The 27529-nt window shown below is 45.8% G+C and overlaps 1 protein-coding gene across 1 annotated transcript in view; it reads left to right on the forward strand.

Moving 5' to 3' along the window:
- The window catches only part of IL17B (interleukin 17B), a 58702-nt gene that overhangs the window by 10685 nt on the left and 20488 nt on the right, over positions 1 to 27529 (forward strand). Inside the window, exon 2 of the mRNA XM_078652981.1 lies at positions 23185 to 23540. Within this exon, the coding sequence (XP_078509107.1) occupies positions 23185 to 23540 (356 nt within the window). The remainder of the gene's footprint in view (positions 1 to 23184; positions 23541 to 27529) is intronic.

Below are 27529 nucleotides of genomic sequence, written 5' to 3' on the forward strand. Positions count from 1 at the left end.
GTGTCCCAACCACAGGCATCCATGCTGGTTCTGATGTCCTTACATGTTTCTTTTTTGGAATTATTCTGGTTACCATGTGAACTGGGAGAAATCCCTGGAGATGCTGATGTCTATAGTCATGACCCAAGATTCCATCCAGGGAGTGGAGAGGGAAATGGATCCCGGAGGGCCTGAAATATCTGGACATTCATATTTGCAGGGGTCTCCACCATTTGGCGCACAACAACGTATCTACTCTGTCAGCATCCACTCGCCTTGGCTTTATGAAATGGACGCCTCTTCATTTATCTCTGTGGGGCTGGCCATCAAGATGGTGACTACCCCAGGGTTCAACTACATATTGGGGATGCTTCCAATTCACGTTCCAAGCTCTCTCCTGGCCTCCGTTGATTCTCTTATTAGGATTTCATATGGGGGGGGCGGGGCAATGAACCCCGGCTTCGAATGCCCTAATTCTATGCTGATACGGAAGCGGGGAGTTATGTCTTCCCCACATTGGTACGTAATATATGGCCAATCATCTCTAACAACTGGCCAGCTGGTTAGGGACGAATGCAGACCAATGATATGGCATAGGATAGAAAATATCCTATTGCTGTGCGGGCCTCACTCACTGTCCTTAATGCTGCGCAAATGGCAACGTGACGAATTGGCAACCCCATTATTATACACATATTACGTATATGGAAGCAGGCCCATAAGTGTTTGAAGGTAGATTTGTGGATACAAATTATTATGAATATATCCCTCTAGACCTATATTTCTTTATTCGACCGGGATCGGAAGACTCGTAGCAGGACACGCTGTCGGCAGAAAGCGATAAGTGGGTTTGAAGCATAGCAGAGATTAATCATCATCATTGATAGAAGAGAAATATCAAGAGAAAGAAAAGACATCTCTGTGGAACCGATAAAAGTACCTACAGGAGTCACACAATAATATGAAGGACCAAATAACGTTGGACCGACTGTTTGTCTCATCATAAGAGCACTGCCATCTTATAATAAAAGAGAGCTCTCTTGAATGCAAGACTAGCGACACAGAAGAATCAAATGACAAGATAACTTCCCTTTTCTCTTGGAACGGATTTTCCAAGAACTGTAGTCAACTAATATAAGCTATCCCCTTTTCCCCAACCCCCCCCCCCATTTTTATCACTTCAACCAGTTACAAATCATAGAAGTAGCAGGTCCTGAAGAAGATGGTATGAGAAAAGAATAATAACCATCGAAACGTGCGTTGACCAGAGAGTATGGGATACCCCACTCACAACACAGCATTAGAGGGTTGAGTTCATCACCCCTAGGCAGTCATCTGTGTATGTAGGTTGTTGGTGGGGTATGAAATCTGTATGTATGTAGTGCATGTGATATGTAAGTACAGAGTGTAGAGGTGTGTTTGAGTGTGGGGGACTGTAAAGATTGATTTTTGAATTAATTTGTATTGTGAAGATATTAAGCATGTGTAGTACAAATTGAATTTTTGGTGATACATTTTCTGGGCTTGATAGGATTTTTCTCTACATTTTTCACTTTTTATGTATAGAATGTAATCATAGATGGTAGCACATATCAAACGAAAAATTTAATCTATTTTACACACACACAAAAATAATGCACATTGTTGTAAACGGATTGTAATTCATAATGCAATGATTTTTAGTTGAAAAGATAAAACAACAAAAATAAAAGAGAATTTTTTCAAAAGAATCTTTCCTTGTGGCAGAGCAATGGTTTAATGTTGTTATGCCCTTAACATGAGCTTATCTTAGCCAGGAATAAAGAAATATAGGTCTAGAGGGATATATTCATAATAATTTGTATTTTCTTTTCCCCTGACCTTTAACCGCATGCGCGCTAGCGGTTTTCCCGCTGCGCGCTGCGTTTTTGAAAAAGCTGCGTTACCTGACGAGCTGAGCTCGTCATGAGCGTGCGAGCGGCGCAACTCATGACGAGCTCAGCCCGTCATGAGCGCGGAAGGGGTTAAATTACTCTCCCTAGGGGGGTGCCTCTACTTCTTTCAGATTTGTGGATACATACAGCTCCTCCTGTATGGAACAATGCTCGTATACATGTCGGTGGTCATTCAATTAACTCAGTGGTCGAAGTGGGGGGAAAAAAGTAGGGGAACTGTGGGCGGAGAATGAGAGGGCGGGAATAAACTGAGGATTGGATCAGTGGGCGGAGTTAGAGGTTTGGCCAGGATGCGCAAAACATCCCAATCTTTAGTATTTGTTTGGCATTTCACTGACCAGTTACAGCTTACTATGTTATGTAATTCAACCAATGGATACACATGATTATTTAACGATCAATATGAGCTATTGACATTAAAATAAATTCACAAAGTGGAATATGTTTCTAATCACAGAATGTTCCAAATAAGCTTAAAAGTGGAAGCACAAGCCATTTGTTTCCGAGCCATGGAGTTTCTGTCGTCAGCAATATACACAGAGACAATCAATTTTACGTGTGTAAATCACTGTATAGGAAATGTTACATAAGACAAAGGACTACAAGGTGTAGGAGTCACATGATAACCATACTAGTAGACAGTATAGTTTAATAGTGATTGGCCTGGAGAAACACAAACTCAGAATTTAAAACTTAATACCATGATTGAGGGTTCTCTTTAATAATCATTATTGATTTCTATCAAAAATAACACTTTTTGGAACATTAGGATAATCAAAGGCTTAGGGAAAAAACCATAATGTTCCAGTTTATACCTTGCAGTTTGTATGCAGCTCTTAGATGAAAGTTAATAGCTCACTGTTCTTTGTTAGGATTTTAACTTATAAACTGCATGTAGCAAAAGGATCTCACTGATAAAAGCAGAGAAACACAAACTCAGAATTTAAAACTTAATACCATGATTGAGGGTTCTCTTTAATAATCATTATTGATTTCTATCAAAAATAACACTTTTTGGAACATTAGGATAATAAAAGGCTTAGGGAAAACCATAACGTTCCAGTTTATACCTTGCAGTTTGTATGCAGCTCTTAGATGAAAGTTAATAGCTCACTGTTCTTTGTTAGGATTTTAACTTATAAACTGCATGTAGCAAAAGGATCTCACTGATAAAAGCAGTAACCCACTGACCTATTTACAATATGTGCACTTTGTGATTGGTCTGGTACATTTTCTTTGCAGCAGGCACATTAACCCTCTGCACTATCTTTCCATTAGTCGAAAACTTCCACTAGACAAATCTCCGATCTCGCTCTAGGAAGAAGTTTATTCATCGGAGTTATCATGACATTTTTATTATTGCCGAAAATAGCTGGCGGCCAGGAAGGAGGCAGCAAGTGCTTTTAAAACCATAATATACGACGCTCCCACTCAAAGTCAGCGCCCGTTGCGGTCACACCAGTCGCACTGCCCTCGAGACAGCTCTTCTCAAGGGTCATGTGACCTCAGTGACAGCGTCACTGTTGCTCTAGGGTCTGCTACTGCGTAGGTCTACCTGCAAGACTGGAGATGAACTTCAGTATGGATTGTGGTGGGCAAGCCTTCAAGGTGAACCCACACTTGCCACTGCAAGGGTCCACCTGATGGTGCTAACACACCAGGGCATTTCTGGTGCCTTCTAAGGTCTAGCATGGGAATATGCTCCCTCAGGAGAGTGGTCTGGGGGACTGTTCATGAAGGCTGAACCTGGTTCCCCAGTTCTAAATTCAGCAGCTCTGCCCCCAGTGCTACATCTGCTCCCTCACTGAACACCATACTGCCCCACTGAGAGAAACTCATACTGCCTTCAACTACAATCCAATTTGACCTGCTATAAATAACTGGATGCGACTCAATTCAAATTACGCACTAGGCAAGAGCAATATACTGCCTAAAAGAAAAGTAACAACATCCTGGAAAAAGCAAACACTCATAAGGAATAAAAGATTTAATAAAGAATGTAAAATGTAAGCAGGAACATGGTGAACGTAACGCTTTTACAGTCATTATTCAGAAATCAACAAGTATTTTTGCCTGAAAAGTTAAGGACATAACTACAGGGCCCAGAAAGGACCCATTTCAATGTCCACTGCTTATATGCTTACAAAACGTAAGCAGTATGGTTTCAAAAGACCAAATTTGTGAACACAAAGCCGCCGTACACATTTTGTTTTCCAATCAACCCATCAACCAGGTATTGCAATACCTCTAGGTAGGAGGTACTGGAGGAAAACAATGCTGTTCAAAGAAAGACAAGAAACCAAAAGTAGCTCTTTACTGGCAAACTCTGTAAAGTGGCGCTAATGTGTTGGGGTTTGAATAAAATAATATGGCCACTTTAAGAACACTCCATCTTGCTTTATTTAATTATTTCTCAGAGTTTGAACATTTTATTTCCGAAGCTGCACTTTGGAATAGAAAAATGTCAAAACGGCATTTCCAGCAAAAGTGGTTTTCTTTTTTGCATCCATTTCACAGGGGTACAAATGGACGACAGGAAGAGACGGTGAGAACTATTTCTTGATTCATGATTTCGGTAAGTGAGAAGGAGTTAGACAGAACGAGAGGGAATAGGAGTAAGAAAGAGGTGGCAGCTGCCGCCAGCGGCAGAGCAGCAGCGGACACCTTCCTTGTCTTGGCTGGGCAGGAAGTAAGAGACAGAGACCTTTTCCTTCTCTGCTCCCCGCCCGTCCACGAACGGAATATTTCTGACGTCCAGGGACGCATGTTCATAATAAAAAAGTAGGGGAACGGAATCTACAGAATTAAAGAAGTAGGGGCACGCCGTGCCCTGCCGTTCCCACCCACTTCGACCACTGAATTAACTGGCCAGTATGGAGGCAGTGTGGCATTCTTATGCTTGACCACTTGCTTGCTGATTCCTCCTTTAAGTCCTTTGAGTACTTTGCTCAGAAATATGGCCCCCTGACTGCAGTCCGCTGGCAATTCCTCCCTCTCCGCAATAGCCTTGCGGGAATAATTGGTAGTGATCCAATTCTCTCGGACACCTTGCTGATCCGTGTGTATCTTTCTGTATTGGAACCGGCCCCAAGGGTGATACCCGAACTTTCTGGTCACCTTCTCAATGTCGTTTTTCCCCAACCTAAACTGGAGGTGTCTCAGCTCTTCTGGTAGGGTGCGGGAGGCCATGTATACACCCCCAAGGACTGGGCCTCACTCCTCAAGATCCATGATTCTTTTCTCTGGGAAGCTCAGTTGAGATTTTCCTACTTTGAACTGCTGCATAACTGGTACTGCTGTCCAGCACCGCACCTGTTGTTGGCGGGGGATGTGACATGGTGCGCATGCTGTGTTCCTGTCTGGCGCTAGGCTCCTACTGGTCTGATAAATGGGCACCCTCAGTGGCTCAGGACCAATCCGATTGCTACCCACATCCCGGTTGGCCCTCCTTCATTACATGGATGGCTGTGATGTCCCCACAAACCACAGGAAAGGTTGGCTGGTGACGGACCTGGCTACTGCCAAACTCTGTATTTTATGCCACTGGAGGAAACCGTCTGTGCCTACGAGTGCCGACTGGCTCTCTGAACTGGCTAAAGTAGTGGAATGTGAATAAATCATATACAAGAGGAACAACCACATGGATGCTTACTGCCAAATTTGGGAGCCGTTCCTCTGACTGACACCCAAACAGGTCCAACCGATAGGGTTTGTAGCAATTGTTACACCTTTAGCCACGGGAAGTGAGCCAAGAGCCCCAGGCCCAATACTTGACAGATCCGTAGCTCCTGTTTCTTGATGCCCTGGTGGGTGATGCTTTCGGATCCCTGTAGGAACACTAAACACATACCCTAATTCCAGCACCTCCCACCTGCTATCCTTCACAATGGGGGGTCAGTCCAGACCGGTTCTTAATGCATGCCCCATTCTGGCATAGTGTATTTCTGCTGCTGATTGGAACTCACTGGATTGAGTGTTTGATGCTGTGTTTTATACCATTGCTCAATGTGCACTTTGCATATTTTCCTTATTTTTGTTTTCCCTTTCTGCTTTATAGTTTTCTGGTTTATTGATTTCCTGTTCTTTAGGATGGGTGCTACTGCACTACTGTTGATATGCCAATAAAAATTGCTGCAAAAAAAATGAAATTAAAATAAAGGGCCAGCTCTGCTCTTTTCTGGAGGCTGTCTAAGCTCAGCAGCAAAGGGAACTCACACCATGTATCACATCATCAGCAGTGCCTACCTTTTTAGCATGCAGGAAATTGCACTCTGGCACATGCAATTGTATTTCCAAATCGAAAATCAAAACATGCAAAACACTGAGAGCTAAAAAGGCAGGACCTGAAGAAGGTGTTACACAAAACACATGCCCACTTGTTGGCCAGACCGGCTGGACCGGCCGGTTGAGGGCCCTGGGCCTTCAGTGCCAGCGGCTCCTGCCCCGGCGCCCAAGGACCGCCATAGATCCAGGCCTGGATCGACACCGGTCGACCTTACTTGACCTTCTCCGGCACCTATCCCAGCTACAATGCCCCCGGCGCCGGCCGTTCCCCTGGCTGACGCCCTCCGCATCCTCAGTTCGAGATGGACACAGAGCCAGATCGACGTCCACCGATGTCAAATCTGACGCCAGAGGGTACATTTGTTCCTTTGTTCATCCCAGGTGTTTCCTATCAACCGGAGGGTGATGATGAGGACTAGGAGGTGAGGTGCCGGGTTTTTAAGAACCCGGTGGTGTCAGGGAATAACACCCGAAGACCTCTGAGTTCCCCCTTGTTTCGGACCACAGAAACACGGAGTCTTCTAGTCGCAGTCAGAGATCAAGTTTTATTGATAGCTACCAAGTAACAGGTGTCCTAGAAGCACGACAAGCACGGGTCATGTGTTCTCAGGAGACTGTTCGTTTTTACAGAACCAGCCTTCTCCTTATATACACAAATAATAGCTGCAAGCAAGAATTCTTGAGTTTATGATATGGCTATATACATATTTCTACAATAATACAAAAGAGCGAAGTCATGTAGGCAAGCCCGTATTTTAGATGTCCAATTCGTGATAGATTACCTAGCCAGACCCGGAACTCCCATCAGATATCGGTGAAACCCCAATAAAAGAAGGCACCTCCTAGTCATAAAACTGGCCATAAACAGGGAGCGTGGACAGGTGTGTATGTGTGTAGAAAACATGATCTGTATGTGGTGAATGGTTTGTGGTATGTTGTGCATTGATGCTATCGTGTTTGGCCACTGGGCGAGGAGCTGCCTAAACAGGTTTGGCTGGAGGCAAGGGAGTCAGTTGGGACAGGTCAGGGGGGGGTCAGGGAAGGTGGACGTGTCCTTTTAGATCAAGCTCGACCTTTAATTGACTTATCATGAGAGCAAGACACAAGATGGATACCGTTTTATAAAATGGAGTCTGGGGGGTCGGGACGGAAACTACGATTCAGGGGTGTTAGCATGCCTCGATCATGACGCAAATGCATAGGAATGATGTCCTAATCATTATCGGTTCGTCGATACCAAATTCGTCATGGTACGTTGATGTTTCGGGACACGAGTATTGGACCTCGATACCGGGACAACGGTAGGGTCCAGAATTTCAGAACCACAGACCCTCCTTTTGCCCTCATATAAGGCAATAATTCATGTTAATCCGAGTCTAAATCTGTATGAAGGAATTCGTGGAGATGCTGTTGTAGCATCATTCTGTTGCTCAGTTCGTCCCTTGACACAGGCTTCTGTACACATGAGGTAGCACAGAGGCCACATAGTGCAGGAGCGCACTGTACACACAGGCAAAACATAAACAGAAGTGCTAAGATCATCCCAATGAAGATCAGTGTTTTCCATCCCCATGTAGCGATCAGTCCCCAGAACCACCCTAGTAAGGACCAGTCCCCTTTTTCTACGTGAAGGGAACCAGATATCTCGTGTAACTTAGAGATGGCCTGGTACACTGTCGGTGCGTTATCAGGGATGAAAATGCAACAACTGGATTGGATCACTCTACACACACCACCACGATCGGCGAGTATGATATCTAGGGCAACTCGGTTCTGAAGTGTCATAAGTCGATCCGACTGAAGTTCGGTCGTCAAATTGCCAAGGGCTCTGGCCGTTGTAATCACGACGGATTCAACTATCCTCGATAACTGGCGAATATTCCTGCTGTTCACCATAGGCCCCCAAAATGGCAGAAAACCCTTTGCGAAGTCAGCGAATTCCTGACCCGCGGTGTCGTCTTTACTCACGACACCTCTAGCTGTCCTTGTCCGATGGTAATCTGCTCTGGCCGTGTAGGTGGGAGGCAGCAGGAATGCGATAAAGCATGTACCTGAGAAGTCAGGGGGCAACCAGGTGTAAGCTTGGTCATGGCAGACGAAATACGTGCCTTTGGCTGCTAATAGTATAGGGGAAGTTCAGGAAGTGAACACATAGGTTTCCGTGCATATACTCTTTCCTAATTGTGCTTTGGGATCCCTGCCGATACCTTGTAAACATAAGTGACCTCGGTTGGGTACTATCCAAACTGGGCGGATTTCTTTGCTGTCTGGCTCTTACTCAGGTAAACCCCATATTTAGTTACGTTCCAACGAGTGTACGGAGTGAGTTCATCTTTGGGAATCGTAAGATAGGTGTCGAACTCTCTACTCATATTTCTTATCCCTGCTATTAGTGCCTTGTTACTGGAATCACTTTCAGTAGAACGGGTCGGGTATGGTTCTAGGGCGAATAGGAACATGGTCTAGAAAGCCCACAGAGAACCATATTAACTGAATGGCTCGATGAAGTATGGGATACCCTTATCCGTTGTGTGTGGCATGAGTCCACATATCCAACAGTTTGATGTGTTCATGATGGACTGGTGTTGGTGTAGGAGTTGAATGAATGAGTTATTTACAAATTCGAGTCTTCTGGCAGACTCGTGTTCAGGTAGAGGGTGAAAGTAGTGTGGAGAGATAGTAGGAGGAGGCTGTGGCCGGGTGTCATTTGAAAAAGTAACTTGGAATACGAATAGAGTATAACCAGTTAAAAACATCGTTATGCTACATAACATTAAAATACATGTTATCAAAAACCTTCTTTTGGCCAGTACAGTGCATAGTTGTATTTCAACGTTCGTGAGTCTGGTAGGTCTCTTTACCCTAGGAAACTCCATCCTCTAGTTGCTGCCCGCGGTGGTAGGTTGGTTCTGCCAGGGAGTGCGCTCTGTTCAGTCCGGGGTAACTCCCTTGGACCAACCAGAACTGTTGACCTAAACGTCCCCAGTTGCACTCCCCAGCCTTCAACCGCGACCCTAGCAGCAGAACTGGATGGCGGTTCGAAAATCAAAAATGAGCAAGTTTCCTGAGAGTGAGAGAGCTGAAAAATCAAAAATAGTTCTTGGGGGAAGGGAGAATCACATTCGTTTTTTTTTTTTTTATTAGTCTCTTTGTCTTGACCTTAGATTATATCGTTGTTTCCCAGGTACGGTGTGGTCTTCAAACAATGTCTCAGGTTCGGTAGTGTCCAACTGCATAGACTGTGGCACAAGTCCTTGTAAAATATGATCACTCTCCTTTTCGGTACCAGTTTCTTTTAAACGTGCATCGCTGAAAGGGATGAAACGAGGTATGGATTCTGTCTCGGAGTCGGCAATTCCTTCGTTGACCCACCGGTCGTATGGAAGGGGCAGAGGGACCCGTTTACAATGGGTCCCGTGCACCCAGTTCTTTTTGCCTTCCACCCGAACCGCTGATCTCGTGGAAAGAAGTACCAGGTAAGGTCCGGTCCACCTCGGCTGTCCATTGTTTGTGCGCTGGAAATTCCGCACCAAGACCCACGTGCCGGGTGCGATGGAGTGACCTGGATCGTCAGAGGCTGGTGGAGAGGAACTGTGAACCTGTTGGTGTAAAACACGCAATTTAGTTGTCAATTCGCACAAATAGTCAAGCAGTACGGGGTGCTCTATTTCGCTGAGTTTGTTTGGTCTTGGCACGCCCCAGACGTTGGCTGGGCGGCCAAACACTATCTCATGGGGGCTAAGTCCTAACCTGGAATGGACTGTCATTCTGGTTGACAAGAGTGCCAGGGGCAAGGCGTCAGGCCACTTAAGACCTGTACAGGCTTGGATCTTGCTTAATTTGAGCTTTAAAGTGCCATTGTAGCACTCTACCAATCCAGCTGATTGGGGGTGATTCGCAGAGTGGAATTTTTGTTGTATGCCTAAACATTCACACACTCTCTTCATCACGCGTCCTACGAATTCACTTCCATTATCACTCCAGACGATTCTACGCATGCCAAATCTCGGGAAGAACTCTTTGACAAGGGCTTTGGCAGTTGACAAGGCAGTATTGTCTTTAAGGGGGTACGCTTCCACCCACCTGGAAAAAGCGCAAACAACAACGAGCACATACTTCAGATTGTTGCATCTCTCCATGTGAATGAAATCGAGCTGGAAAACCTCGAACGGATACGTTGGGGGCGCAAAATGACCAGCTGGAGTTGGGGTTCCCCTACCGGGATTGTACTTCAAACACACCATACAGTTTCTGACCACATTCTCTGCATATTTCGGGATATTGCTATTTTGCCATACTGGGGCCAATACCTTACAGATTCCTTTCGAACTGATGTGCGCAAATCCATGAGCCATTGTTACTACTGCAAGTACATAGGCGTTAGGTAATAGCCATCGCTGGTGTTCTGACAATTCGACCCAACAACCATTCGCATCTAACCTACCCTTACTTTCTCTCCATTCATTCACCTCTTTCTCAGTTGCCTCGGCTTGTATAGATTTCACGCTTTCGATGGTGTCCTCACACATTCCCACATCAGTAATCCATCTAGCGGGACCTACAACATACATTCAACTCATTGTGTTCCTTGCAGTCTCTTTTGCAACCTCGTCTGCAAATGCATTCCCGCGGCCAACATCATCCTGAATCTTTTTGTGTGCACTGCATTTTACAATGGCAACTTGTAGTGGCAACGTCAGTGACTTGAGGAGTTCATTAACTAGCTGACCATGTTGTATCTTTGCACCATGTGACGTAAGAAACCCACGTTCACGCCACAGTCTCCCAAAACTGTGAGCCACACCAAAGGCGTATTGGCTGTCAGTGTACACATTCACTCGCTTTCCTTTCGCTAACACACATGCTCTGGTAAGCGCAATTAGCTCTGCAGCTTGTGCAGAATTATGGGAAATGCGCGCGGTCTCTATAATGGTGTGTAATGTCGTTACGGCATATGCTGCAGTCGTATCACCATTCGGCAGCTTGAAACATGAACCATCAACCCATAAAGTATCGTTGCATTCAGGAAGGGGAGTGTCCTGTAAGTCTACTCTCCCTTTTGTCTCTTCTTCTGTCCTAAAACAGCAGTCATGGTTATCAATCTCGTCTGTTTCTGTCGGAATGGGTAATAACGTTGCGGGATTCAGTGTATCGCACCTCTTTATGTGGATGTGACTTGCTAGCAGTGTAAGTTCGTAACTGGATAGTCGAGCGCTAGTAAGGTGTTGCGTCTTTGTCCTGTTTAGTAAAATGTCTACTGCATGCGGAACCATAACGATCAGAGTATTGTTCATGACTAATCCAGCGGATTGTCGGATGCAGACAGCTGCTGCGGCGGTAGCCCTCAGACAACTTGGTAGGGCTTTAGCCACAGGGTCTAGAGTTGCCGAAAAATACGCGCATGGGCGCTGTCTGTCCCCAAAATGTTGTGTTAAAACTGATAATGCACAACCTTCCTTTTCATGAACATATAATGTAAAAGGCTTACTGTAGTTGGGGTTTCCCAACACAGGAGCCGAACACAATGCATCACGCAACTCGTGGAAACTCGTCTGGCAATCTTCAGACCAAGGCATAGGATTTGGCGTGTCTTTGCAGAGTAGTGCCAGCAAGGGTTTAGCTAGTAGTGAGAAATTCGGTATCCATTGTCTACAGTACGATGTAATGCCCAAGAAAGCTCGAACTTCTCTCTGTGTTCTTGGGGCACTCAGTTCTGCAATTGCCTGTATTCTTTCTGGTGTCAGTCTCCTTCCCTCCTTCGACAAGATGTGACCTAGGTAGGTTACTTCTTGTCGGCAAAATTGTAGTTTGGAGAGAGAGACTTTGTGCTTCATGTCACATAAGTTACGTAATAATGATAACGTAGCTTTCTTGCAAATCTCTTCAGTGTCCGCAGCGATCAGCAGATCGTCTACGTACTGAATCAGAGTTGAACCATTCGGTAGAATAATCGTGTCTAGTTGTGTTTTCAGGGCCTGACTGAATATTGATGGGCTCTCGCAGTAGCCTTGAGGAGCGCACTTGAAGCGGAAACTTCGTCCTCCTAAATTAAATCCGAAAATATCTCTACTCTCCTCAGCAATCGGGATGCTGAAGAAAGCGTTCTTCAGGTCAATCACCGAGAACCAATTTGCTGAAGCTGGAACCATCGTCAATAAAGCAGTAATGTCGGGGACAACTGGAAACTGTGGGATAACTATCTTGTTCACTTCTCTGAGGTCGATCACAAACCTATACACAGGGGGCTGTGAAGGAGCCGTACGCTTTAAAACCGGTAAGACTGGACTGTTACAAACATTTCCTGTCGTTTCTTCAATGACGTCCTTATCAATCAGGTCATAAACAATCGTCAATAACGCCTTTTCACATTCGCTAGATATTTTGTATTGGGGAATACGTGGCAACCTAACGTTGGCTTTCAATGTTATGACATACGGTGCTATCTCCAAACGACCTACATCATTAGAACCGTTTGCCCAGAGTACATCAGGAAGACACGACAATTCAGTTGCAATATTTTCTTTTGACACATACATTGGAGAAATGACTTTCTTACCTAAAGTAAGTTGTACTCCCAATGGTGAACAGTACAAAGTCGCATATAACCTTTTTAGCAAATCCAAGCCTAACAAATTTTCACCGCAACCTGTTGTCAAAATGAGGGGTGCTTCTAATTCGCATGGGCCAATAGAAAGAGATACAGGACTGGAGATCGGGTTTCTAACAGGGGCGCCAGAGAAACCTACTGAAACATTCATTTCGCCAGACAAAGGTGCGCCAGGAAGTTTCGAGTGCATGATCGAACTTTTTGTAGCACCAGTATCCAGCAGAAATGGCTCTGACACTCCTGAGGTAATTACCTTGACATAAGGTCCATTCTGATCTACTGGAACTGAAATAACTCCCTCTCTTTGTCCATGGCTGTCCTAGCAATCGTTACCCTCATTGTCGTGTTCGGTGTAATAGTCGTCAGCATAGTACTGAGCTGACCTGGACGACGCATTATTCTGTTGGTCAAAGCTGTTCATCGAATTCTGAGGCGGAAAAGGAGTGGTATTCTGGGTGAAATTTCCACGGCCCCTACCTCTAGGGGCATGTTGAACACCTCTTCCCCTTACACCTGAAGCACCGCTCAAACGTCGCGCAAGAGCCGGACAATTACCTTTAAAGTGACCCTCTTCCTTGCAATACGCACATTGATTCGGGCCATAAGCAATACACTGATGGGAAAACTCGTTTCCTTGCGCGTTTCTCGAATACTGCTGTTGTGGTTGATAATTGGGCTGACTAGCCGTACGAGGCGGATAAGCTTGCTGGAGAAGAACTTTAGTTTTTAAATCTTTTGTCTTTTTGTCGACTTTATCTAGCTCGTCTTTGCGCCTATTTTCATAGTACTGGGCTGTAGCTAAAATTTGAGCTGACGTAGAGACAGCCCAAGCACTCTCTGAATCTTTCAGTTTATTACACAGTTCAGGGATTAAATTATGTACGAATTTGTCTACAAACAACCTTTGACCACCCTCGGTAGCCATATCCTGACCACTATGATCGGTGAAAGTCTCCTCAAATCTTGTGAAAAAGTCAGACACATTCTCATCTTTCTTCTGCTTGCACGCAGATAGCTTGTCCCAATTTACGCGTACTTCAGGCATTATCGTCTTCATGTATGCGATAATTCTACCGGGAAGTTCAGCTATTAACGGCTCAGGTTTAGAACCACCTATTTGTCTAGCATCTATAGCGGCAATGTTCGCCCATGAGTCACCTAGTTCTTGGTCATGGTTCGTATGACGTATTTTGCTCCATAACGGATGTGGAATAACGTTCCCAAACAACATGTCTATATCCGCTAAATTCATTATACATGAGTTTGCAGTTTGCGATAACTCCTTATAATACCCAGTCGGGTTTTTACGACGATCAGGCAGTGTCTGTTTGAGTGCTAAGACATCGGATCTATTCCAGGGGACATGTACCCATACACGCTGGAAATGAGGCAGAATTGGCGGATTCGCATTCGCATCACCTTCCCTCCAAACCGGAGGAACCTCTCTCATGGGGTACTGTTTCGCTCTTTTCCCGCCTGATGCATCGTCTTCGTGACATGATCTAGAGACGTTTCCCTTACTCCTATAAGAGAGCAATAACTCTATCGCTTTCTCAACATCTGCACCTATAATCATACCTTCATAGAACTTAAAGCGTGAACGCCATAGTTCGTTCATTGTGTATGTGGGATCATTTGTCTTCACATCTTCGCCCAGATATACACACATTTCTTCGAATACGTATCTCTGAGTGGGTGCATTCCATTGACGGAAAACTTCCATAACAGACTGAACATCATATCTAACAGTATCCGTAATCCATTTACGGGCTAGTTCATTCAGCATTTTTCTTTCCTCGTAATCAGGCAGTTGACTACGTAACTGTCTATGTGCTGTTTTAGGGGGCGTTTTAGGCGACCCGAAGAAAGGTGAAAGCAGACCAGTGACGGTACCTGTCACTCTTTGTCTAATAGAAGGAGAAGCTTGCGGAGGGGCAAGTGCATCGGAAAAAACAGGCTGAGGCAAAGAAGAAGTAGAGGCAAAAGCAGATGAAGTTGAAGTAGTAGCAGACGTAGTATCATAGACAATAGCTGGAGCTGTAGGCAAAGTCGTAGAAGTAGATGGAGTATGTAGCAAAGATGGCGGCCTTTGAGAAGGCTGCGCCGGAGAAGTAGGAACCAGCTGAAGAGTAGCTGGCGTGTGTGCAAGAGCTGTGTTTCGTGCGCCGGGGCGTGGTATAGAAAAACGCTTTGGCGTTGTAGTAGCGTCTAACGCATACGGTGGAGGTGAGCTTAATAAGTGGGACATTAATGGATCTTTCTCGGATCTCTCCTCTTGACCTTGTCCCTTATTTGGTAACATCGGGTAGCATTTATCTACTGCTAGTTTCTTGCTCCGAAGTATTTGTTCGTTTTCCTGCTCTTCCTCGTTATCCCTGTATGCAACGGCAGCTTGCACCATTGACATACCTCTTTTATTCTTTTTTGCTAATTTTATTTCTTTCTGTTTGGCTTCTTTGTGCCATAAGCGGAAAGAGTCAAACATCGCCGGCCGGGCTTTTCTCTTGAATAATTTGACCTCTAGGTTATCTAATATTTCTGAGTCGAAACTACCATATTGGGGCCATTGTAAAACACCATCCTTGCGGGTGTATTTTATCCACACTTCATTATATGTGATAGGACCTACGCCGTGCTTTACATAGAGCTCATATGTTGGAGTTCCAATCGGAGGAACCGGACAGGAATCCTCTAATCAGGAGTCCTTACTATAACCAAGACAAAACAAGTTTCCAAGTCTGCTAAAACCAGGCATCTTTGCTCACTAGTCTAGCTTCAAACTTCAAAGGATTATCTGTTACGATATTTCTCGTGAATACACAAGTCCTTCGGCTTTGGGGCTTGCAAGTACCAAATCAAAGCGTATCTCAAGGATACCAAAAACTAAGGACAAACTAAGGACTGGGAGACGCTCCACTTATACTTAACTGAAGTATTTGAAGATCGGTGACGTCGCTAGAAGACTCGTCTATCGTTTCGCTCTACCAAGGATCACTGGGTCCAAAACAAGGCGATAGTCAGGGCAGCAGTCCTTCGTAGCCGTCGGGACGCGGGGAACCTCGCAGCAAAGACCTTCGGAACCACGTCGACATACAGGGGTCGCTGAAGTGGCTGGCCGTCCTCCGGAATTTTCACACGAAGCTCCTCACGAACATCTGGCTTGGACCGTCGCCGCTTGATACCGCCCCGAGTTGGGCGCCAACTGAGGTGCCGGGTTTTTAAGAACCCGGTGGTGTCAGGGAATAACACCCGAAGACCTCTGAGTTCCCCCTTGTTTCGGACCACAGAAACACGGAGTCTTCTAGTCGCAGTCAGAGATCAAGTTTTATTGATAGCTACCAAGTAACAGGTGTCCTAGAAGCACGACAAGCACGGGTCATGTGTTCTCAGGAGACTGTTCGTTTTTACAGAACCAGCCTTCTCCTTATATACACAAATAATAGCTGCAAGCAAGAATTCTTGAGTTTATGATATGGCTATATACATATTTCTACAATAATACAAAAGAGCGAAGTCATGTAGGCAAGCCCGTATTTTAGATGTCCAATTCGTGATAGATTACCTAGCCAGGCCCGGAACTCCCATCAGATATCGGTGAAACCCCAATAAAAGAAGGCACCTCCTAGTCATAAAACTGGCCATAAACAGGGAGCGTGGACAGGTGTGTATGTGTGTAGAAAACATGATCTGTATGTGGTGAATGGTTTGTGGTATGTTGTGCATTGATGCTATCGTGTTTGGCCACTGGGCGAGGAGCTGCCTAAACAGGTTTGGCTGGAGGCAAGGGAGTCAGTTGGGACAGGTCAGGGGGGGTCAGGGAAGGTGGACGTGTCCTTTTAGATCAAGCTCGACCTTTAATTGACTTATCATGAGGGCAAGACACAAGATGGATACCGTTTTACAAAATGGAGTCTGGGGGGTCGGGACGGAAACTACGATTCAGGGGTGTTAGCATGCCTCGATCATGACGCAAATGCATAGGAATGATGTCCTAATCATTATCGGTTCGTCGATACCAAATTCGTCATGGTACGTTGATGTTTCAGGACACGAGTATTGGACCTCGATACCGGGACAACGGTAGGGTCCAGAATTTCAGAACCACAGAGGGGTCTCTGGACCCTTTGGTAGACCAGCTGAAAGAACTGGACTGGAGAGTGGAATTTGGTGACACCGTTGGTCTGCACACCTCCCCAGACCTTGGCATGCTTCCGCCGCCTACCGTGGCTACGGAGAAGGGAGTGCCCTTTGCAATGGTGGTAAGTAGGGTAGCCGAGGCCTTGGGCCTGGAGCTCCCTACACTGGCAGCAGGACTAACCTCTTGACAGAGGTGCTTCAACCGGCTGCAACTTCCTCTGAACCCTTCTTTCTTGCCCTTCAATGAAGACCTCACGGATGTCGTTCTGGGCACTTGGTCCAAGCCCAGCACAGGGGGTCCTGTGGAATGGATGATTGCCCACCGCCACCACCCGGCTCTGGGTGATCCCATTTTCCTCACCTCACCTCCCCCCCCCCCTTCCCCCTCCCCCCCCTTGGTGGTCCAAGCTTCCTATTCCAAGGGCGCATTCCCTCCTGCACCCCCGGATAGGCAATCCAAAAAGCTGGATCATCTTGAGAAGCGCATGTTCTCTTCCTCCAGCTTGGCACTGGGGTCCGTGAATATCGTATGCCTCTTCGGCCGTTACACCCATACAATCTGGGACACAGTTGCGCATGTGCTGCCTTAGTGCCAGGAGGGGGACTGGGCTGTTCTCTCCCAGGAAGTGGCGGATGGGAGAGACGCATCCAAATTCACAATCAGATGTGGACTGGATACCACCGACACACTAGACAGAATGATTGCCACGTCCGTAGCCCTTGGGCGCCCTGCATGGTTAAGGATGTCTGGTTTTTCGGGGGATGTTCAAGCAACGTTGCTGGACATCCCCTTTGGTGGCCGTCACCTTTTTTGTGACAAGGCAGACTTGGCGCTAGAGCGCTTCAAGGAGTCTTGGGCTACGGGCAGATCCTTGGGCCTCACTGTGTCTTCCCACACACCATAGTCTGCCTTTTGCCCCTTTCGTGGCTACGGAAGGGGTACCCCACCACGTCCAACTCAGTTTAGCCACCGGCCCATGCAAAGTGCCCAGCCTCTGTGTGGCCGCGGACGTGGGACCCAGCAACGCAGCTCAGGGAACCAGCAGGCGGGCCAGTCCATCCTTTCCCTGCCTGCAGCAGCCTCCAAACCCTCCTAGTCTGACTTTTCAGGCCCATCAGTGGCCAGTGGGTAGCAGGATTCGCCATCACCTCCCCCCACTTGCAATCCATAATGTCAGACAGGTGGGTTTTGCAGATAGTCTGAATATGCTACTCCCTCCACTTCGAGACTACCCCTCCCTCCATGCCACCGTCCTTTGATCGTATGTCAGAGGATCATTTGGCGCTTCTCCGCCAGGAAGTCTCAGCTCTCTTGGCCAAGGGAGCTATCGAGAGGGTCCCTGCGCCAGAGGTAGGTCGTGGTTGCTATTTCCGTTACTTTCTGGTGCCCAAGAAGGACAAAGGCCTTCATTATATCCCGCACCTGAGGGCCCTCAACTGCTGTCTCAGGAAGGAGAAATTCAAAATGTTTACCTTGGCTCGGGTTCTATCTGCCCCGACCCTGGCTGGAACATCAGGGCATGACCCAGATGGTCCAACACCTGGCAGGTTCCCTGAACGGCACGGCAGACAAACTAAGCCGTCGATGCCTGGTGGATCACAAATGGCATCTTCACTTGGAGGTGGTGCAAGGTCTCTTTCAACGGTGGGGAGTACATTGGTTAGATCTGTTAACCACCGACGAGATCGCGCAATGTCAGCAGTTCTAAGCGTTGGAGTTTCCAAGGCGGGGCTCACTCGGCAACGCTTTTTATCACAAGTGGTGTTGCGGATGCCTGTACCACTTCTGCCCAGAGTGCTGAAGAAGATCAAGTGCGACCATGCCCAAGTCATTCTTGCAGCACCGGACTGGGCATGAAGTGTCTGGTACCACGAGCTCCTGGGCATAGCCATCGATCCTCCGATCAGACTGCCCCTTAGGGAGGATCTTCTGTCGCAGCAGCAGGGAGCGGTTCTCCAACTGAACCTGTCCAGCCTCCACCGCCTTGCGTCGAGATAGAGTGGTGACAGTTGACAACTTTTGATCTTCCTCCCGAAGTTTGCAATGTCATCTGGGCTGCCTGGCGACCCTCCACAAAAATGGTATACACCTGTCAACGGAACAAGTTTGTGGTATGGTGCACAGCAAAGGCTGTGGATCCCCTTTCTATCCCTCTTTCAGAGGCTCTTTTGTTCCTTCTTTCTTTGGCCCAGCAGGGCTCTGCTCTGGGCAGTCTTAAAGGTTACCTGGCAGCCAACTCTGCTTTTCTTCGGCTACTTGATCAGCCCTCTTTGTTCAAGTCCCCTATTGTAAGTAGGATCTTTAAAGGCATTATTCATCTCTTTCCTCCATCTCCTTTCATAATGCCTCAGTGGGACTCGAATCTTGTTTTGACTTATCTTATGTGTGCTCCCTTTGAGAATCTTCACAACTGTACTCCTAGGCTTCTTACCTTGAAAACTGATTTTCTTGTTGCCATCATTTCTGCTTGCAGAATGAATGAGTTTTAAGCTCTTTCTTCTAAGCCCCCTTGCTTCTCGGTGCATCCGGACAAAGAGGTTTTTCGACTGAGGCCTTCATTCCTCCCTAAAGTTGTCACTCCTTTTCACATCAGACAGACTATCACTCTCTCCACCTTTTCCCCACTTACGCACCCTTCCAAGGAGGAGGGGACACTCCAACATCTGAACCTGAAACGTGCGCTGTCTTTCTTCCTTAATGGCACTAAAGAAGTCCGGGTGGACGATCAACTCTTCGTTGACTATGTGGGTGCCAAGAAAGGTCGGGCTGTCCAAAAGTGTACCATCTCAAGATGGGTTGTCCTTTGTATAAAGATTAGTTATGCTTTAGAAAAAAAGAAACCTCTAGTGGGGCTGCGGGCACATTCCACTAGAGCTACGGCAGCAACTACTGCTTTGTCATGTGGAGTCCCACTTATTGACATTTGCCAGGCGGGAACGTGAACATCCATGCACACTTTCAACAGACATTACTGCCTGTATAGTCAAGTCCGTAGGGACGGCTACTTTGCCCGTTCTGTCCTCCAGGACTTTCTGGTGTGAACATTGGCTTGCAGACCCTCCTCCGGGGTTGGTATTGCTGGGGTATCTATTCTAAGGTAAGGAATCTATAACTAATAGTCTCTTTCAGATGAATAAGTTACTTACCTTTGGTAATGATGTATCTGTAAGAGACATGTAATAGTTCTAGATTACTTACCGCCCCATCTATCCTCCCCGCTCTGCAAACTGACGTCTAGAAATAGGAACTCCCTTGCAGGGTGCTAGTTATGGCACACCAGTGGTCAATGTCTTTTATGGCTCTGCGCTTTTGCATGGAAAGTCGTGTCAGAACTGACATCAACGTGACGTCATCCCAGTGACCATGACGCCGACGACTTACGCAGAGTCGACCAACACCACCTTCGGATGCACAGGGATACTGCTAAGAGAAAAAGTCTCCGGATCCTGTCTGAAGCCTGGGGGTAATTCTAAGGTAAGGAATCTATAACTAATAGTCTCTTTCAAATCAATCATTAAAAAATTTACTATATGGCACTTCTGTGTGCTGCACAATACAGCACACATAGAGGTTACAATTCACCATTCTGGATTGTTTATATGCTGGTAGGGACATCATCCTGCACATAAACATTATTTCCCCGAATGCAAACACCCTTGTACTATGGTGCGGTGGCGTTAGGCAGCTAGATTTAGCACCAGCGCTATTTTAAAACGCAAGGGTGCGCCACATTCTTGTGAATAAGCGCATCCCTGTGTTTTCAGAATAGCAGACTGGGGCTTTAGCAATGTTTGCTTAAGGCCACCCTTTGCCATTCCCTTATAAATATGCCCCTCTGCATCTTATGAAAACTCAATTTTGCATGGAGTAAAAAAATACTATGTAGCTTTCTTGTCGCATAAGCCTTGCCGGCACAAATTCTACCGCCTCTGCTGCAATGACTACAAACACAGAGCAGTAGTCACAGGTGGCAGAATGTAGGGGGCTGCCGTAGGGTACAAAGGATTTGGAGGAAGGGAAATAACGCCATAAAGAAGGGGGAGGAGGGGTGGTATTCCCCCATAGAGGAAACCAAAGCTGGAGTATGAGAGGACTGGGCGGGCAATGCAACATAAACTGGAAAAAAGGCAGTCCGTAACAGCCGATCTTAACACCCTGGTAATGTCTGCCCCAAAAAAATAAAATAAAGCGTCTCCAAAAGCTATATGAGCAGCAGCAAGAAAAAAAGGTATGTGCTGGGAAATGGGGGCGGGAAGTATTGGGGAAGAATTGCCGAGGATCAAACACCGTCTAATATGGGGCGTCATCCTGTGGCAACTTGTCCGCAAATCGAATAAAATGATGGAACAGCTCATGGATTGCCCCAGCTGTTGGATTTGATTCTTCTACGTTTAGCTCATAAAGTCACAGGTTTCATTGATGTGTAGCTCTTTTAGTTTAGCATAATGTACTTGTCCAAGAGTACACATTCAAACAGGTGTTCATAAATATTACCCTTCATGCCTCGATTTTTATTTATTAAAATATAGTCTAATAAATCAATAGCTTTTCACACTGAGCACATAGTATTGCTGTTTGAAGAAATCTTTGGAGATATGTATGTTAGAGGGCGCACCCATAATGCTAATATGCAGGTTTCTGCTTCTTACACATAACTATTACAAAAGCAGAAAAATAAGGCCATGGTGGTTTTACAAAAGGAAATTAAGGGGCTGTGTGGTGCTGGGCGAGGCTCGCAGAAGTGGGTCGGTTGGAAACAGCCCTGAGGAGAGCAAGGGAAATGTTGAGTAGAATTCTTCCTAGATGTTACAATAATGCTACATTTTCCCATTAAACACCATTATAGACAAGATGGATGCCATCTGTACTACTCACTCCTGTTTCTCACCCTGTGTGTATCTTCTCCCCACAGGCTCCGCACAGCATAGTCAAGCTGAAGTGTTATGCTTTATTTACACTGTTATGATTGAATTGCTTTCGATCAACTTTCTTGTTTCCTACAATCTGCAACATTATCAAGGTTTCTCCTGCTGCCTTCCATTGTGAATACTAGTCCATTATTTCGCTGAAAGGTCTACTGCTTTAATATTTCATATGGGGAAGAAGACTTCCGGATAGTATTAGCAAAGAGGGTGCCAAATAAGTTTATTTTTTAATGGGATGGTGCTTATGTGTTAAGGTAATGACGTGTATTGTTTCTTATTTGCCAAGAGATCATATTCTTTGCTTGGATCATGATGATTTTGCATGTTTACTAATTTGTTTTGCAAGAATTGTGTATAAGAACCCCTGGACTTTGGGGGTGAGCCAGAAGACTTTCCTGTTCTACTAGGGATGCTGCTGACTTCTTTTTGAGAGTAACTCTTATTTTGCATACATAATATGATTTTGCATCTGAGAGCCTTTATGGCATTATTTCTGTACCACTTATGCTTGAATTTTGTAATAAAACTCTTTAACTTTTACTCATCTGAAACTCAATTATTGAGTTGGCCCCAATATTTATTTGAACTGGTTTACTCTGCTAATTGATGGTTAAAGGGTGTCCTAATGCACAATTCAACTTGTGGGTGAACCGGATGAGGTATAATTTTGGTGTATCTAAATTTTGAGGTGTTCAAACTTTGGGGTAGTTTTGCTCCCACAAACACTGCCGGACTGGGAACCAAAGCCAGCCCTGGCAAAGCGCTTGGCTGGCCAGGGGTTGGGGGTGCGGCCGAGCTGTTTGCCAGGGCGGGTTTAAGCCGTTTTTGTTACAGGGGGCACTTTTGCAGCCTAAAACCGTCCCCCTCCCTGGCAGCCCACTGGGAAAACGCCCAGTGCCCGCTACGGCCAGTCCGGCCCTGACCACAAACCCATGGCAACTTAGTAGTGACATCTTTTTCAGAGTGTTCCCGTTTCGAACGTTTGTTCAGGAAGTGATGCCTTATTAAAATTGGGGTGAGTGTAGGGGGGTCCAGAACTTTATTAAACTATTAGCAATTGCTTGTGTCAAAATAAGGAAGACCCCAGGGATGAATGAATGACAGGGCAATTCCAGACAAAAAATGTAATTGCTGCTATTAATTGTCCATTGATCATTGAAGTCCTATAGTTTACCAGGTGAAGACTCCTCTCCTCAGACAATATGAAGGAGGGTAACATGGCTAGGCCATCTAATGAGTGTCTTCTAGTCAAATTACATTTCTTTTATGTATCATTGCATGTGACAGTTTCACAGTGACCTCTTTCCTTCTTTCCAGATCATATTTGTTGCCATCTCTATGCTCGTGACACTGGTGATCTCCACAGACCACAAACATAAACCCAAAGCGGGTAAAGTCCGGAAGAAAGGTCGACACAGGGGGAGGGAGCAGGCTGAAGTTCGATCCCCAGAGGTTGTTCCCTTTGAGAAGATCTCCACAGACCCTTTGCTACGTGTGAACTCCCTCACCACAGTTGGCAGCAAAGACTACACGCCGCTCGATGAGTATGAGCACAGCCTACAGGACATGGTGGCCCAGCTGCGGAACCACAGTGAGGCATATGGAGGCAAATGTGAAGTGAACCTGCGACTGTGGATGTCCAACAAGAGAAGCCTGTCTCCTTGGGCCTATGGGTGAGCACTCCCTGATGACCCTATGAACAACATAAGGGTTATGCTGTATGCAGATTTTCAGTAGGTCTGGCTGAGGGAGAGCTATAACTGTTTCGCCAGTCTTATGATTTCCCAAAAAACACATAATACAAATACACATAAGGGGCAGGGGTGTCAGGTTTGTTTACATTCTTTTGCTTCTTGCCTCAGTGTGCCTGCTGAAAGCCAGCTCCATGACCACACCACGCTTTCCTGCAAGAGATTCCCAAGTTACTCCTGAGATGCCACAGTTAAATCTTTATTTATTGACCCCTTGTTCTATGTCCACTTCCTCAGATGCATTCTATATCCCTGATGAGTGTTAACGTCTCTGTTAAATATCACTTTCTTTCCTCTGTTTCTGATAATAATGATTAAAGCATTTGCATCTCTCATTTCTGATGCAGTCCTTGTCCCATCTTGATATTTGGCTGCGCTGTCAGTAATCTATCTCGCAACTATGAATCTATGACGTTACTTTGCATGTGTTTACCAAGCGGGCAGTACAACGACTGCGTTGTTACAACGCGTACCATTACAACGCAAGTCATTACAACGACTTGCTGTAGGGGGAGTTTGGAATAGTATAATTTACTAGTTCAACTCCAGTCTGCAACAGCAGAAAAGGTGTTGGATTTAAAATCCAACACATATAGCCCCCTACAGCAAATCAATGTAATGACTTGCGTTGTCATGGTATGCGTGGTACCAACGCTGTTGTTGTACTGACCGCGTGTAATGGCGCTGTGTTGTATTGACAGCGTTGTAAATGCGGTTTCCCCTTAACTATACTCAGTGTGACCTCAGTACCAAACACAGTACTTTAGGGGGGCTTGGCCGATGAGTTATATGGGTTAACATAGCTTCCTCAGTTGAGGTGGCCACCTCATCTCCCTACGCTCACCTTACACTCTTGCTCTTCCTATAGCCTGGAAAATGTCACACCTTTGGATCTATTAATCCATCGTAATCCTCTGTTATTGAGGGCCTCCTGTACTCTTTACTCCATTGTCTTCTAATTTTCGTGAACTCTCTACCAGAAAAGCCACAAAAGACAAATTAATTTTAGTTATGATCGGTGAGATCAGTCTTGCATTGTTTCAGACGTTCTTCCTGGCCCGTCTCTAGAAGATGCTAATGGTGTTGTCAAAGATGCACACCTTCCTGGCCTTCGGCTCTGCCATGATAAAGTGTGGTCCACATATTCTTCCCTGTGACACCTAACAGCCCACCCCCATTCTACAATATGAACTCAACTCACCCATGTCCTTTGTCTGTTAAGTTATGTTACAAAGGGTTTATAAAGCGCTCTAGCATCTAAAGGGTATTTTAGCACTAAAAAGCAGGAAAGCTATGTGCTGTTTGTTGCAGTTGAGACAACAAGACAGCACTTACAAAATCAGGGATTTGAAAGCCAAAGTTGTTGGGCTAACTAGTTCCTAATCCAGTTTACAACCGGGGACTACACTAAGGTCACCTCTCCATTCCTAGGGTCAAATCTGAATGACACCTTCAGACCCTACTTTTATCTATGTTCTGGATCGCATTGGCACTTAATACATGTGTCAGACATAGCCTTCTCTGGGAACACCACACTGCACCTTGTCTGGTGATTTCCTTGATACGCTGATTCATTGGCTTCAAATTAAAATACAGTTTCCCATCCCTTACTGAGCAAGAGAAATATCCAGCCACATATAAAAAGTGCTGGTATTTACCTCCACTTTTTTCGAAATCTAGCCTTGCATAAAGTTCAGCCACTCGCGTTTCTTTGGATGCACTCTTAGATTAATCCACGACATGGGAAGCTCTCTAGACCAGAATTACACTCCTAGCCTGGTATCTGACAAGCTTTATCCATCCCCAGGTCTAATACAGCCCCATCAGCTGTGGTGTAGCTAGGCTGAGTCCATAAAATATGTATTTTTAAAGCACTCTGTTTCCGCCACAAGGCTCTGTATATGTCTAGCTATATGTCCCAGTTGTTTTGTAGATATTTGCTGCCTACTTTCTTTGTTCCTCAGTTTCTCATCTTGTCACCATCTCAAGGTTTCGGAGCTCGGGACTGGGAGGACACTATTATTTATCACCGCTCAGACATGGTCAGGGGTGCAGCTTCGGGGGAAAGGGTTGTTTGGGGGTGTAAACAACAATAAGGGAGTTACACCTAGAGGATACACCCAGCCTCAATGGAGGCGAGTCTGTGTGTTAACCACAATCCAAGAGAAGGACGTCCTTTGTCCTTTAGAAGACCCCTCACTCACCAACCTAGTTGGTGACATGCTTCATCATCGGGGTCCCACCCGGACAGCCGAATGCCATCCAGGTGTGCTGCGACACCTGATTACAGTGGAGCTGGATTTTATTTCTTTTATATGTGCAAAGGAGAAAACTAAGTGTAATTAAAAGTATCCGGTACTACCCGCTTACGTGATTTATTCTGGGGTGTAACGGATATTATTAAAACAAGGAAGGCACCGGTTGCCCAATTAGGAGAGCTGTTGGTGAAAAAAACTATACAGGGTGTGGGTTAAAAAGGTCTACATGTTTCTACCTATGTGTAAATTTAACAGGTATTCGTCACGACCATGGGGTACCTCCGGGAAGGTGTACACACGCTAAGGCGCACCCTATCCTCGTAGGTAACAGAAGGAGAAACTAAAAATGAATCTCCAAAAAGCTGTTTTCTTCTTTTGTTTGTAGAAAAAAGCCTGTGGAAAGAATAAGGGAGAAGGGTTGTGGATAACGGACATACATATATATAACATACACATAAGACACAATCAGTGAATAGTGATGTACATCGTCATTCATCAAAAGACTTGATGTGAGGGACGTGTGAAATAAGTCCCAATATCGCGGCAACCTGCGAATTACATACCACGTGGTAGCGCACCCAATGTATCATAGATACTGAGTTCACTTGGTGTCAGTGCTAGCCTTAAAAGGGGCACTTAACACGTATTGGCGAAGTCCTGGGTGTTATGTCTCAATTGCTGAGAAAAAGCGAAATCGTCGTGGTAGTGAAAGACGACTTCGCGTGATTTAAAACGGCATTCGGTGAGAACGCGAGTAGTGCGTGAGTTAAGAACCTGATCTGGACGTGCTACACCAGTCACAAATTAACATAAGAGCGAAGGTGCCTGGTATGGGGAGCATGCACAAAAGTAGTGTGAGTTAAGGAAGACGGAACGTCTTACTGGGAGCGTTACTACTCAATGCTTCATGAGCGAACCCGGGAATGGCACTTTCCTCGTTACGATCTGGCAGAAAGTAACATACAGGGTTTTAAGGATATGCCAATATGAAAAACAGAGGCGCTGTTGGCGCAGCCTCAGAGGAACAATCTTACTTGTAGCAGGATGGGAGGGCGCCGTTTGCACCTAAGCCGTCACCGCGAGTGCTCCGTGTGATACTGGGCGAACCGCCGGCGTGGTAAATGTTTCCGGGTTGGGCGTGGTCAGCTCTAGCGTGTCACCAGTGAACTAGCCAATGGCGAGGCGGGTGTGTGGGGGTGTGGAATATTGCATGTCACTGTTGACGTGGCCAATCAGAGCGAGGGCGTTAGAGGGCCGATTCGTGTTTACATGGTTTCCTCGTATTTTACGAGTATGACTCGGAGTATAGCAGGCGGCTCAGTGGGTGTTTCCATCTTCTTGAAAATAAGAGTAAGGATGTATTAACAAAATAAAAAGAATGTGTTAAAAAGGGTTCTTGCGCAGTTGTGCTGCCGAAGAGTCAGTCTAGAGAATCATACAGCATACGAAAATCAACGATTTACAAGGGACTTCCATAATTTAATAGCGAAAGGCTAGTTATGCACTGAGTTCCAAGGGATATTATCATTGAGGCCGGTCTTATGTGTAGCCAGTCTATAGACCCAGCGCTGTTCCTTTTCAAAGAGGTTGGACTCTTTCTCAACTTGTTCTATGATGGTCCATTTAATGTCATTCGGGCCATGTTTCATAGAC

This window comes from Lissotriton helveticus, chromosome 7 (assembly GCF_964261635.1).
Source record: "Lissotriton helveticus chromosome 7, aLisHel1.1, whole genome shotgun sequence".
In the NCBI taxonomy this organism is placed as follows: Eukaryota; Metazoa; Chordata; class Amphibia; order Caudata; family Salamandridae; genus Lissotriton; species Lissotriton helveticus.